This window comes from Chiloscyllium plagiosum, unplaced genomic scaffold (genome assembly GCF_037043375.1).
Source record: "Chiloscyllium plagiosum isolate Xiang-an unplaced genomic scaffold, Cpla_swu_hap1 HiC_scaffold_3, whole genome shotgun sequence".
Taxonomy (NCBI): domain Eukaryota; kingdom Metazoa; phylum Chordata; class Chondrichthyes; order Orectolobiformes; family Hemiscylliidae; genus Chiloscyllium; species Chiloscyllium plagiosum.
Window position 1 is genome coordinate 39,974,219 of NW_028270141.1, and position 14,789 is coordinate 39,989,007.

The 14,789-nt window shown below is 39.5% G+C and overlaps 1 protein-coding gene across 5 annotated transcripts in view; it reads left to right on the plus strand.

Moving 5' to 3' along the window:
• The window catches only part of LOC122548604 (pecanex-like protein 1), a 281,969-nt gene that overhangs the window by 134,784 nt on the left and 132,396 nt on the right, over positions 1 to 14,789 (plus strand). For all 5 annotated transcript variants that reach the window (XR_015752841.1, XM_087978544.1, XM_087978548.1 and 2 more), the window contains one exon: positions 13,356 to 13,506. Coding sequence is in view for 4 of the 5 variants with exons in the window: in XM_087978544.1 (XP_087834670.1) it covers positions 13,356 to 13,506 (151 nt within the window). In the remaining variant the exon portion in view is untranslated. The remainder of the gene's footprint in view (positions 1 to 13,355; positions 13,507 to 14,789) is intronic.

Here is a 14,789-nt window from a genome sequence, read left to right on the forward strand (position 1 = left end):
GATTCTGTTGAAGTCAGCACTTGAACATGTACTTTTTCACCATCTGGACATATCTGAGCCATTTAGGCTGAAAGCACCTAGGGTGAAAATAATACTTGCGAATTTGAAGGACCTGCAAAACTATATAGACTAAAGGAAAATGCCTAAATTGAGTTTGACATTTTATATCATTTATCAGAGGACTTCAGAATTCAATAGCATAACTTTGAAACTTGCTCATACAAGATTAAACCGTTAAATATTAAACAAAAAGTTCCTGAACATTTATCTTGAGAATTGACAGCAGACCATTGAATAACATATTTTAAAAAAAACCTTTTTGAGCTGAGTGGTTCGACTGCTCAGAACCTGGCTCCCTTTTCCCAGTTTCCCTAAGTTAAAATGTGACCAATTCTATTGACCTGAAATGTCACCTCAAGTGTCTTAAATGAATCAGCTACTCTTAATCCATTTCTTACAGGTGAGAGTTATGGCACAAAACTTAATGTGACCAGTTAAGTTGTTTTTACAAACGTCACTGTCAGATGTTGAAAGTTAATAGAAGCTGTTTTTTTGAGAATGAATGAAGCAAGTGGATTTGTAGAATGGAGGTGTTTTACTTGGCATCTAAGAGTGCTTGATACTGACTTCTGTACCTTATTATCACCTAGGATTTTTTTTAAAAATGACATTCTAATGAATATAAATGATTGAATAAGCGAGATACAGAGAAACCATTTCTTCTAGTTGGAGTGCAAGAAAATTAGAGCTAGGCTGGTGATGCCAGAATCATTTCTTCACACAATGAACAGTGAAAATTTGGAACTCCTCTGTGATCTGAAGAAGAACCAATGAACTTGAAACATTACTGTCTTTCTCTTTCCACAGACATTGCCTTCCCTGCTCAGTTTCTGCAGCACTTCTTGTTTTATTTCAGATCCTGAGCACCCATACCGTTTTCTTTTAATTGAGAGAGACTTTTTTCCCATTCATTCAGCAGTTGGGCCAGTAGTTATTGTTTATTTCCAATTGGTCTTGAGAAAGTTGTATTGAGCTATCTTTTTGAATTGTTGCAATCCATTTGGTGTAGGTGCAGTGAGTAAAAGTTATGGATCCAAGATGGATAGATTTTTAATTAAATCAAAATGTTTGGACATGCTACGATGCACCTCCATAACAGGTGGAATTTGAACATTGACCCTCTGATCCAGAGATAGGGACACTGCTACCTATGATTCCTGAATGGGTAGATGGAAGATTTCCAGATGAATCATGGAATAGACTCCAATGGCTGAATAGATTCTTCCTTTTTTTACTTTCTGAAAGATTTCTAATAGCAGAGAAATTTTATAACCATATCTCTTAGTGGTTGATGTCAACAATTTGTGTTTTGTAATTTTTATCAGAAGCTAGTTCTCCCTTTTGGTTTGGAGCATCATTAGTTGATCACTTATTGTATGAGGAAAGGAAGACTTTTATTTGAGAATCAAATATGTCAACGATTTTTAAATGTAATTTCTAAGGTTAATTTTGGTTTGCTTTTCTTTTTTGGCATGACTTATAGTTTGTTCAGAAGCACTAACCGTTTTCTGAGAAATTGATCACTGATAACTTGATCATAGGACTTTGCTTCAGAGGTGTTGTGCAAATGACTTACTCTCCAATTTCTGCTTGCTGCCTGTAGCAAAGTTTTGGATTTTGGCACAATTTTGTATGATTGTTGTCTTGAGCTAAGAACATAAACTTTGAAGGGGAATTACTAGCAAGGGCACAAGTCCCACTCCTTGCTGCTGTGTCTTGTGACCCAGCAACACTGCACCAACAATCAAGTCACCAACTCTATTTGCATGTAGAGTCCTACCAGATCCTTCAGTCCAACATGTCCGTGCCAACCAACAATCCCAATCTGATCTTGTCCCATTTGCCAGCATTTGGCCCATTTCCCTGTAAACCCTTTCTTTATTCATCCAGATGCCTTTTAAATGTTGTAATTGTACTAGCCTCCACCACTTCCTCTGGCAGCTCATTCCATACACGCACCTCCCTCTGCATGAAAAACTTTTCACTTAAATCCTTTTTAAATCTTTCCCCTACCACCTTAAGCATATGCCCTCGAGTTTTTGACTCCCCCACCCAAAGAAAAAGACCTTGGTTGTTCACCCTATCCACACCCCTCATGATTTTATAAACCTCTACAAGGTCACCCCTCAGCCTCCAATGCTCCAGGGAGAAAATCCCTACCCCTATTCAGCCTCTCCCTATAACTCAATTCCTCCAGTCCCAGTAACATCTTTGTAAATTGTTTCTGCATCCTTTCAAGTTTAGCAATATCTTTCCTATAGAAGAGCGACCAAACACATTCCAGGAGGTTTTATTATGTCAACTTTCTATCCCTGCACTTCTTCCTTCGATCAAACAAAACATCCATCTTGTGGTGCTCCATCTCCAATCGCTGTCATTGATCAACAAACATATCCATCTTATGGTATTCCACCTCCACACTCCTCCAATTGGTCACTTGACATATCCATCTTGTGCTGTACTCCAACCCCAATACTGATGCCTTTGGTTGCTCAATCCAAAAAAACTGAAAAGCAAATAGACTGTCCTTTATTCAGCTGGATGAGTCGTGACTGTCAATCAATCCATCATTTGTGTTTAAAGATGAAAAATCAGGAATTTTATTTTCAAATTACTGATCTTTCATCTTGGTTTGCTCCCAGAAATATCAGAAGCTTAAGTTTTTTTGAGATACTAGGAAAGAACTTGTTGATTAGACACAGTTATGGCTAATGTGACAACATTTTAGCCATTTTCACTAATTTTAGAAGAAGATATCTTACAAGTAAGACCGGTATTTTGTATGTATATTTATGTAAACACTTATCATTTTTCTATAACAAGCAAATAAAGCATGAACAAAGGAATGTTTGTAATCTGCTTTCCATCTTATTATTTTATCAATAACCGTCTAGAGGTTAAATTTCACATTTACATCAAATACAAATATGAGTATTGAGATTATATTCTCAATGACATTGACTTTATTTATTAGTCAGAAATCAAACTAGCACCAATTATATTTATTTATTAGCGGCTGTTGTATTGGACAGTGCAGTGGAAAAACAATAACTTACATTTATATGACATCTTTAATGTAGTTAAATGTCCATACAGACATCACAGGTGCACTATTGAATAATTTTGACACCAAGCCACATAATGAGATATTAGGATAGCTGACTAAATGTTCAATTATGATTCTTTTCAAAGGAACCCTTACATGTGGGTAGAAGAGCAATGAGGTAAAGACATTTAGAAAAATAATTCCAGAGTTTAGGGCCTATCATGGCTACCTGTGGTAGAGTGATGAAAATACAGGTTGTACAAGGGACCACTGTTGTAGGAATGTCAACATCGTCAAAGATTGTGGAATCATAGAACTGTAAGGTTGAAGTATAATACAGGGATCTAAATGGAGAACAGAGGGTTCAAGTGGGGTTGATACATGAAGGGATTTGAGTAAGAAACTTACACGATGGAACAAGGCCATGTGACACAATGTGACTGTAGTTGATCATTAAGTCATTTATATGAATTGCTAACTATAACAGACTAAAAACTGACCCTTGTGGAATATCACTGCTAGTCGTCACCAAATTTGGAAAGTAGCCATCACCACCTTCTGTTACAAGTCCATTTTGCATTTGTAGTGACACTTTCCTATTAAGCCTGCCTTTTATCTATAACCTTGTAATTTCCTCATTCCAAATATCCTTCCAATTCCCATTTGAAATTATTTTTGGAATCAGCTTCAGGTAGAGTTTTGTATCCTGACAACTCTAAAGGTATTCCTCCTAAATCCCCTATAGATAGCTTCCAAAGATTTCGAATCCATGATCTCTGCTAATTGACCAAATCACCAGTAGTATTTTTTCCATCTGTAAGAACCCAGTTTTTTAAATTAATCAAATTGTTTGCAGATGTTATGACATATCTGTAGAGGTGGTGGAACTTGAATCTGGGCCTCCTGGCTCACAGATCAAACCACTACCACCATACCACAAGAACTCTAGAAGCCTTCAGTGAACTTGTTCAGAGATGTTATGACCCACCTCTAGAGCAGTGTGATTTGAACCAGATCTCCTGGTCCAGCGTTAAGGAACATTACTACTGCACCACAAAAGCCCTAGAACCCAGCTTTTAAATATAAAGTCCAGTGAACATCACATGCTCTCAAACAACCTCTTGGAAAGATGTTGTGAAACTTGAAAGGATTCAGAAAAGATTTACAAGGATGTTGCTGGAGTTGGAGGATTTGAGCTATAGGGAGAGGCTGAATAGGTTGGAGTTGTTTTCCCTGGGGTGTTGAGGGGCGACCTTATCGAGGTTTATAAAATCATTCGGGGCATGGATAGGATAAATGGACAAAGTCTTTTCCCTGGGGTGGGGGAGTCCAGAACTAAAAGGTATAGATTTAGGGCAAGAAGGGACCTAAGGGGCAGCTTTTTCATGCAGAGGGTGGTGCATGTATGGAATGAGCTGCCAGAGGAAGTAGTGGAGGCTGGTACAGTTGCAGCATTTAAAAAGCATCTGAATGGGTGTATGAATAGAAAGGGTTTAGAGGGATATGAGATAATTGCTAGCAAATGGGATTAGATTAGGTTGGAGTATCTGGTCGGCATGGAAGAGTTGGACCAAAGGGTCTATTTCTGTGGTGTACATCTCTATGACTCTGGTGCTATTCTAGTTTACCCTTCTAATGCTGACAGGTCTCCTTCAAAATAAAAAAAAGTGTTCATACAGGCATGTTTAGATAAAAAAAAATGAGTTTCAGATTTCACACTGTTAAATAGTGAGATATCCCTCTTCTAGAACCTCCAATAATTTTTCTTTGTTTCATAACAGGAATAAGATCAATCTGACAGTTAATGACTCATATCTAACCCCCTAAGCTTAGAGATTTCTTTCCCCTTTAGCATCTGCTGTAAATTGGCGATGTCTATCCTAAGCCTTTTCTCAGTTAATACTAGAGTCATAGAACTGTACACCATGGATCAGACCCTTCAGTCCATGCCAACTAGATATCCTAAATTAATCTGGTCCCATTTGCCAGCATTTGGACCATAATCGTCTAAACCCTTCCTATTCATATAACCATCCAGATGCCTGTTAAATGCTGCAGTTGTACCCACCTGCCCATCTTTCTCTGACAGCACAATCCATACATGCACCACTCTCTGTGTGAAAACGTTGCTCCTTAGGTCACTTTTAAAACTTTCCCTTCTCACCTTAAAAATATGCTGTCTAGTTTTAGACTCCCCCCATCCTTGTCTAGTCACCTATCCATTCCCCTCTTGATTTTATGAACCTCTATTAGGTCACCCTTCAGTCTCTTGATGCTCCAGGGAAACAGCCCCAGCCTATTCATTCTCTCCCTATAGCTCACACCCTCCAACCCCTCAACATGCTTGTAAATCTTCTCTGAACCCTTTCAAGTTTCACAACATCCTTCCTATAGGAGGGAGACCAGAATTGCATGCAGTATTCCATAAGTGACCTAACCAATGTCTCTTATAGAATGTATGTTATCTTACAAATTGATTATTGATGTAGCATTCTGTTAGTCTTGTCCTTTCAGTCCCTTTCATATAAAGAACTTCCCCCAAGTTTTAGACAATAGAACGCCATGTCACAACATTAACAAGAGTCAGAGCTGGGTGGCTAATGTGCTCTTCACCACTTTTTAATTTCTTTGCATCTTAAACCAAGTTGCAACCTTTCCCATTGTTTTTTTTCCACAAAAGGTATTGCAAATCCTCCTGCATTGGAAAATCCATCGGCAAGATTTGCATGCAAGGTATCACTAAAATTATGAATATCAAATTAATGGCATCTCCCAAAACTGATAACTTCAACTTACACTTCTCTATTTTCAATTTTTTAGAAGTTCTATTCACTCTCAAATTGTCCTCCATCTCGCTTTTTTTTTGGCTAGGCTAAGTTCCAGCACATCAAACTTACATCTGATCTGGGTCACTGTGTCTAACCAGTTGAGCCTATCCAAAAAGACTCCTCAACTGTTTCCATCTCATCTTCAGTAGCAGCCTCATATTTCTATCCAGATTTGGTGCAACCAATTATAATTGAAATAACATTTTCCAAGAAACATTCTTAGTGTACAATTACATTTGAACAATCCTGTTAATTTCCGAACCCTCATATTTGAAAGCTCCCAATGTTTGATTGATAATTTTGAATTCCTTCCAAATTCAATTGATCTTTTGTTCAAGGTTGTTGGTCCTCCCCTCATAAATAAACCATCAACATGCATCATGAAGCTGGCCAAAAGCTTTCCATTGTGCTACCATGGGACAAAGCCATGTCTGCCTTTAGTTGTGAACACCCCAGCATTATCTTAATAAAAAAAACACACCTGAGAAGTGTCATTTAACCTAAAATGGCATTCATGTAATTTATAGGGTTTCCCCTCAATTCTTGTTGGTTCCTTTGAGGATTGTAAGAATACTTCCATCTCAAACAGTACACCCCGCAGGAATAAAAACAGAAATTGCTGGAAAAGGTTTGGCAGCTTCTGTGGAGAGAAATCAGATTTTAAGGAAGGGTCACTCAACCCGAAATGTTAGTTCTGATTTCTCTCCACAGATGCTGCCAGACCTGCTGAGCTTTTCCAGCACTTTCTGTTTTTGTTTCTGAATTACCATCTGCAGTTCTTTTGTTTTTCACCCTGAAGGAATGCCATTTTAATATTTGTGAAACAAAATTTCCAAGATATGTTTGTTAAAATGATCAAAACAATTTTCAATATTACCTTCCCAGTCTGTGGAGATTCTACCCGATTTGCTCTTAAACTCAAAAATTCCTCAAAGCCTCCAGCTATCAACTTAGCCTTGGTCTCATATGTCCTATCTAGTAGGATCTTTTCAATTCAGATTCGCCTGTGTTACAAAGCAGATTGACCTCTATCATGCACATGTGAATATACTCGGAATTCTTTCCAGTTTTGCAACTCTTGGTTTAGCCTCTTTCATCAACCTTTCTTCTATTCTATTAGTTGCCACAAACATCTCCTGAACATGGGACTTCCACTTTCATCTGTTATCCAAAAAGGCTCTCCATTACTAATGCTACCTGGTCACCTTTCTAGCTGCAGCCTTTTTTCCTATCGAGATGTCTGCAAGAAAGCCTCCCTAATACATATGGCCTTTTCCTCCTAATTGTTTCTATTGAATCAGTACTGGAACTGCATTTTCTAGTTCTCCACTCTCATAACCTCTGCTGCTAATCCAAGGCTCTCACTTCTTGTCCCTCATCTTAGATGTTTCGCCAGTTTTTATATTTTCCCATTGATTTGTCTGCATGTCACACTATCATGCCAACCCTCCAGTGATCGAATCGGATGGCTAAGAGACTACAGGTAAACTTACTTTGAGGTATATGATCCTTACAAGATTTATATGTTCAGTGTGTGTATTAGCGCACATTTTTGAAGCACACAGGTCTTGCCCCTGTTGTCACATTGGCTCAGTGGTTTGCTTCCCACCTCAGGCGACTGTGTGGAGTTTGAACGTTCTCCCTGTGTCTGAGTGGGTTTCCTCTGGGTGCTCCGGTTTCCTCCCACAGTCCAAAGATGTGCAGGCCAAGTGAATTGGCCAAGCTAAATTGCCCGTAGTGTTAGGTAAGGGGTAAATATAGGGGTATGGGTGGGTTGCACTTCGGCGGATCGGTGTGGACTTGTTGGGCCGAAGGGCCTGTTTCCACACTGTAATGTAATCTAACCTGTAATCTAATCTTCAATGTGCAGGTTTAGCGAATTGGCCATGCTAAATTTCCCATAGTTTTCATGGCTGTGTAGGTTAGGTGAATTAGTCAGGGATAAATATAGCATAATAGAGGAGGAGAATGGGTCTGCATGGGTTACTCTTCAGAATGTTCGTGTGAACTTGTTGGGCCAAAGGGCCTGTTTCCACACTGAAGGGGTTCTTCGTGTATCTCCTTTTCTGTTCCTGAATTCAAGCCAAATGGATTCAACAGTTTTGTTTACAAGATCACAATCATTAATGGCTACATTAAAGACATTGATGTACATAAAATTCCAGACTCCCTTTGTCATTTTTGCTGTTTTCCTCAATCTGGTTCCTCCAATTTTTTGTGGCTTTTCTAATTTTCCTGCAGGTTATATCTCCTATATCATAGAAGTTGGATTGCACCTAAATTGGAAGGGGACTAATATACTGGCAGGGAGATTTGCTAGAGCTGCTAGGGAAGATTTAAACTAGTAAAGTGGGGGGTCGGGGGGAGGTGGGACCCAGAAAGATAGTGAGGAAAGAGATCAATCTGAGAGTGGTGCAATTGAGAAAAGAAGCAAGTCAAACAGTCAGGGCAGGCAGGGACAAAGCAGAGAACAAAATAGGACTGATGAATTAAACTGCATTTATTTCAATGCAAGGGGCCTAACATGGAAGGCAGATGAACTCAGGGCATGTTAGGAACATGGGACTGGGATATCATAGCAATTACAGGAGCATGGCTCAGGGATGGACAAGACTGGCAGCTTAATGTTCCAGGGTACAAATGCTACAGAAAGGGAGGCAAGAGGTGGGGGGGAGGGAGTGGCATTTTTGATAAGGGATAGCATTACAGCTGTACTGAGGGAGGATATTCCTGGAAATACATCCAGGGAAGTTATTTGGATGGAACTGAGAAATAAGAAAGGGGTGATCACCTTATTGGGATTGTATTATAGACTGTCTAATAGTCAGAGGGAAATTGAGAAACAAATTTGCAAGGAGAACTCAGTTTTCTGTAAGAATAATAGGGTGGTATTGGTAAAGGATTTTAACTTTCCAATCATAGACTGGGACTGCTGTAGTGGTTAGGGTTTAGATGGAGAGGAATTTGTTAAGTATGTACAATAAAATTTTCTGATTCAGTATGTGGATGTACCTACTGGAGAAGGTGCAAAACCTGACCTACTCTTGGGAAATAAGGCAGGGCAGGTGACTGAGGTGTCAGTGGGGGAGCACTTTGGGGCCAGCGACCATAATTTTGATAGTTTTAAAATTGTGATTGAAAAGATGGACCAGATCTAAAAGTTGATGTTCTAAATTAGAGAAAGGCCAATTTTAATGGTATTAGGCAAGAACTTTCAGAAGCTAATTGGGAGCAGATGTTTGCAGGTAAAGGAACGGCTGAAAATGGGAAGCCTTCAGAAATGAGATAACGAGAGTCCAGCGACAGTGTGTTCCTGTTAAGGTGAAAGGAAAGGCTGGTAGATAAAGGGAATGCTAGATGACTAAAGAAATTGAGGGTTGGTTAGGAAAAAGATGGAAGCATATGTCAGGTATTGACAGGATAGATCGAGTGAATCCTTAGAACAGTATAAAGGCAGTAGGAGTATACTTAAGAGGGAAATCAGGAGGGCAAATAGAGTTAAGGACAATTCAAAGGGTTTTTACAAATACTTTAAGGACAAAGGGGTAACTAGGGAGAGAATAGAAGAACAACAAAGAACAAAACAAGGTGGCCTCTGTGTGGAGCTGCAGGAGGTGGGGGAGATTCTAAACAAATATTTTGTATCAGTGGTTACTATGGAAAAGGACATGGAAGATATAGAATGTGGGGAAATAGATGGTGACATCTTGAAAAATGTCCATATTACAGAGGAGGAAGTGCTGGATGTCTTGAAATGCATAAAAGTGGACCTGATCAGGTGTACTCTAAAACTCTGTGGGAAGCTAGGGAAGTGATTGATGGGCCTCTTGCTGAGATATTTGTATCATCGATAGCCACAGGTGAGGTGCTGAAAGACCGGAGGTTGGCTAACATGGTCCCACTGTTTAAGAAGGGTGGTAAGGACAAGCCAGGGAACTATAGACCAGTGAGTCTAACGGTGGTGGGCAAATTGTTGGAGGGAATCCTGAGGGACAGGATGTACATGTATTTGGAAAGGCAAGGACTAATCAGGGATAGTCAACATGGCTGTGTGTGTGGGAAATCATGTCTCACAAACTTGATTAAGTTTTTTGAAGAAGTAACAAAGAAGATTGATGAGGGCAGAGCGGTAGATGTGATCTATATGGACTTCAGTAAGGCGTTCAACAAGGTTCCCCATGGGAGACTGATTAGCAAGGTTAGATCTCATGGAATACAGGGAGAACTAGCCATTTGGATACAGAACTGGCTCAAAGGTAGAAGACAGAGGGTGGTGGTGGAAGGTTATTTTTCAGACGGGAGGCCCGTGACCAGTGGAGTGCCACGGTGCTGGGTTCACTACTTTTTGTCATTTACATAAATGATTTGGATGTGAGCTTAAGAAGTATAGTTAGTAAGTTTGCAGATGACACCAAAATTGGAGGTGTAGTGGACAACAAAGAAGGTTACCACAGATTACATGGGGATCTTGATCAGATGAGCCAATGGGCTGAGGGGCGGCAGATGACGTTTAATTTAGATAAATGCGAGGTGCTGCATTTTGGGAAAGCAAATCTTAGCAGGATGTATACATTTAATGGTAAGGTCCTAAGGAGTGTTGCTGAACAAAGAGACCTTGGAGTGCAGGTTCATAATTCCTTGAAAGTAGAGTTGAAGGTAGATTGGATAGTGAAGAAGGCTTTTGGTATGCTTTACTTTATTGGTCAGCGTATTGAGTACAGGAGTTGGGAGGCCATGTTGCGGCTGTACAGGACATTGGTTAGGCCACTGTTGAAATATTGCGTGCAATTCTGGTCCCCTTCCTATCGGAAGGATGTTGTGAATCTTGAAAGGGTTCAGAAAAGATTTACAAGGATGTTGCCAGGGTTGGAGGATTTGAGCTATCGGGAGAGGTTGAATAGGCTAGGGCTGTTTTCACTGAAGCGTCAGAGGCTGAGGAGTGACCTTATCGAGGTTTATAAAATCATGAGGGGCATGGAGATAAATAGACAAGGCATTTTCCCTGGGGTGGCGGAGTCCAGAACTAGAGGGCATAGGTTTAGGGTGAGAGGGGAAAGATATAAAAGAGACCTAAGTGGCAACCTTTTCATGCAGAGGGTGGTGTTTTTGTGGAATGGGATGCCAGAGGAAGTGATGGAGACTGGTACAATTGCAATATTTAAAAGACATTTGGATGGGTATATGAATAGGAAGGGTTTGGAGGGATATGGGCCAGGTGCTGGCAGGTGGGACGAGATTGGGTTGTGATATCTGGCCGGCATGAACGGGTTGAGCCAAAGGGTCTGTTTCCATGCTTTCCATCTCTATGACTAAGTGGTTACCAAGGAGGTTGTAGCAGGACTCTTGGATAAGTTTCTGAATCTGGCAGAGTCAACATGACTTTGTGAAAGGGAAAGTTATTGCAGTGCTTCAAGGACAAAGTGGAGCAGAAGGCTTTTAATAGCCACCACATCAAAGATTATTGTGGAAACTAAAAACCCCCGATGTAGTCAATAGCACATCGATATTGATTGGTTGTCTAACATGAAGCAGAGAGTAGGTGATGATTGATTTCATCCCAGGATCTTAAAAGAGTGGTTAGTGAGATAATCAATGCATTAGTTTTAATTTTCCAAAACCCGTTAGATTCAGGTAAGGCTTATTCAAGAAGGGAGCAAGGCAGAAAACAGGAAACTACAGGCTAGTTAGTTTAATATCTGTCATAGGGAAAATATTTTATTAAAGATGTTATAACAGGGCACTTGGATAAGTTCAGAGTAATCAGGCAAAGTCAACATGGTTTTGTCAAAGGGAAATCATGTTGAGCTCATTTATTGGAGTTCTTTGAAGAAGAAACTTGTACTTTGGATAAATGGGAACCAGTGGATGTATTATATTTAGATTTCTCGAAGTTTTTTGATAAGGTGCCCCATCAAAGGTTATTGCTAAAAATAAAAGTTTGTGATGTTGGCATATTTGCATGGACGGAAGGTAGGCTGTCTAGCAGGAAGCAGAGAGTAGGCTGGCAGTATGTCATGAATGGTGTGCAACAGGGGTCAATGCTTGGGCCGCAACTCTTTACAGTTTATGTCAATGATTTGGATGAAGGGGTCAATAGTACGGCAGCTAAATTTGCTGATGACACAAAGATAGGTGGGAAAATGAATTGTGGAGAGGACATAAGGAGCCTGCAAAGGGATATAAATAGGTTAAGTGAGTAGGAAATGGAGTAGGCAAATGGAATACAATGTGTGAAAGTGTGAAATTGTCTATTTTGGCAGAAAGAACAAAAGAAAAGCTTATAATCTAAATGATTAGGCTTGTATCTGCTGGAGTTTAGAAGAGTAAGAGATGACCTAATTGAAGCATATAAAATCCTAAGGGGTGATGACAGAATAGATGTGGAGAGGATATTTCCTCTTATGTGAGAATCTAGAATTTGGCATCACTGTGTTTAAAAATCAGGCGTTATTCATTTTAAACAGATTTGATTAAATGTTTTCTCTCCGAGGGTCATGTGTCTTTGGAGCTCTCTTCCTGAAGACATCAATCAGAGTCCTTTGAATTTTTTTGAGGCAGAGGAGAATTGATTCTTCTAAAGCTATGGGGTGAAAGGTTAACGGGACTAGGTGGGAATGTGGATTTGAGATTACAATCAGATCAATTATAATATCGTAGAATGGCTGAGCCAGACTAGAGGAGCTGAATGGCTTATTCCTGCTCCTCATTTTCATATGCGGTCCTCCCTATTATTTTCCATTTCACCTTTAACAAATTAGATTTAACCCGCCACATCAATACTGGTAAACCCCACAGTGAGAACATTACTCCCATCTTTGTTCATTTGCAATCTATCCATCTCGTTCAAAACTAGTTCCAATGCTTCAAGAATCTGAAACCTACTCCTGCATCACTACTCCAGCTATACATTCAGCTGCATCAGCCACCAGTTCTGTACTCAGTAGCATGTGGGAGTAGCCTTGATATTACTATCTTTGAGGTCCTTTCTTGTCTTTTGCCTACTTCCAGAATATCTGCCAGATGGGCACGAATTCTTTAACCATCTATACCATTGTAGCCAAAACAGACTACAATTCTAGCTGTTAACTTTCCTTTTCTAGAATATCCTGCACACGCTTGATGATATCCTCTACCATGGGATGGGAGATGCAACAGACCAAGAGGATAGATACTTTACTGAACTGAAAGCTATTGTGGGTCATGGGTGCATTTTTTTGTCCTTCTGTTTTAGGTCTGCTGCTCTCTTCCATAATCATCATTAGGAATCACTCCAAATAGTCAAAGAAATGTAAAACAAAAGCCAGAGCTAGTGTTCACTAAAGCTGACAGGGCATTTGAGTTAGGCTGCAGACTCTGAATTGCTTTTGAATTATTTTAACAATGAATAACAACTTCTAATTAATCAATTTTCTTGATTCCAGCCCTTCCTTGGTATTGTATTGTGTGCTTTGGCTGCGACAGTCGGATTCTTGGCACATTATCTGCTCCCCCGGCTGCGAACACAAGTTCCATGGTTTTGCTTTGCGCACCCTTTACTTAAAACAAAGGAATATCGACAGTTTGAAGTCCGAGGTTAGTAACAGACAAACTGCTGCACAACATAGCATAATAGTATTTCATTTCAAATCTGTGAAATAATGAAATTATCTCCTCACCATTAATTTTATTTAATATCTGCTACCTCTTATCAGATTGTTGAAAAGGCAATAGGGTGAACAAAATAATTACTCCATTGAAACTGCTTGACCTTAGACCTGCAAAGTTAGATCACTTTAAAAGTGTTCATCATCATTCAAATGTTTTCGTGCCTGCAATGCATCTGAAATTTTTCCTCTTTGCCAAAAGTTATGTCAAATCTTTGTAGATCAGTTAGTGAATTTGGTGAACCACACTGTTAGTAGTTTATTAAGGCATGAGGAACTTTAAAGAACAACGATTAATGGCTGTTTAAACTGATTGTTAAAACTGGAGTTCCCACTACAAATGGAATGGGTGGACAACCCCTAGTGAAAGTAAATGCAAAGATGTTAGAAGTGATTTATTTTGGTACAAAGCAATTAAATATAAAGCAAAGAGTACATTTCTAAAGGCAGTGCAAAGGCAGAGGAACATCTCTGTATACAATATTTACAAGAAACATTGAATTTGGCAGGGCAGGTTGAGATGAGTTAATAAAACAGTCTACATCCTATGATTTATTAATAGGGACACAGAGCACAAAAGCAAGGTAGCTGTGTGGAATTTATGTAAAACAGTATTTCAGTTTTGATGGGGTATTACTTCTAGTTTTGATGCTCTACTTTAGCAAGATTGTGACAACATTAAAGATACTGCAGAAAAGATTCACAGGAATGGTTCCAGGGACAATGAACTTCAGTTGTGTTGAAAAATGCAAGAAGTTGGGACTATTTTCTTGGAGAAGAAAAGATTGAGAGGAGATACAGTAGAAACATTCATATTATGAAGGGTCTGAACAGAATAGGTAATGAGAAACTGTTCAAATTGATGGATTAATATGAACCAAAGAAAACAGAAGATTTAAGTTAATTGTCGAGCAAAGCAACAGCAAGATGAGGAAAAGCTTGTTTTATACAGGTCTGGTTAGAACTAGAACGTACTGATTGACAATACAAGTAGCTCTCGGATAATGCGTGTTCCGGAAGCATGATTTGATTATAACATTGCAGAGGAATTAAGGAACAATATTTTCAAGAATGTTTACCTCTGTTCACAATAGCACAATTCCAGCAATGATCATTTCACGCATTGTCTTCTACACATGCACCGATTTCTGTGCCGAAGTCTCCATGCTGCTCTGCTCATGTACTGATGTCAGCGCCGGTCTTTGTGCCGCC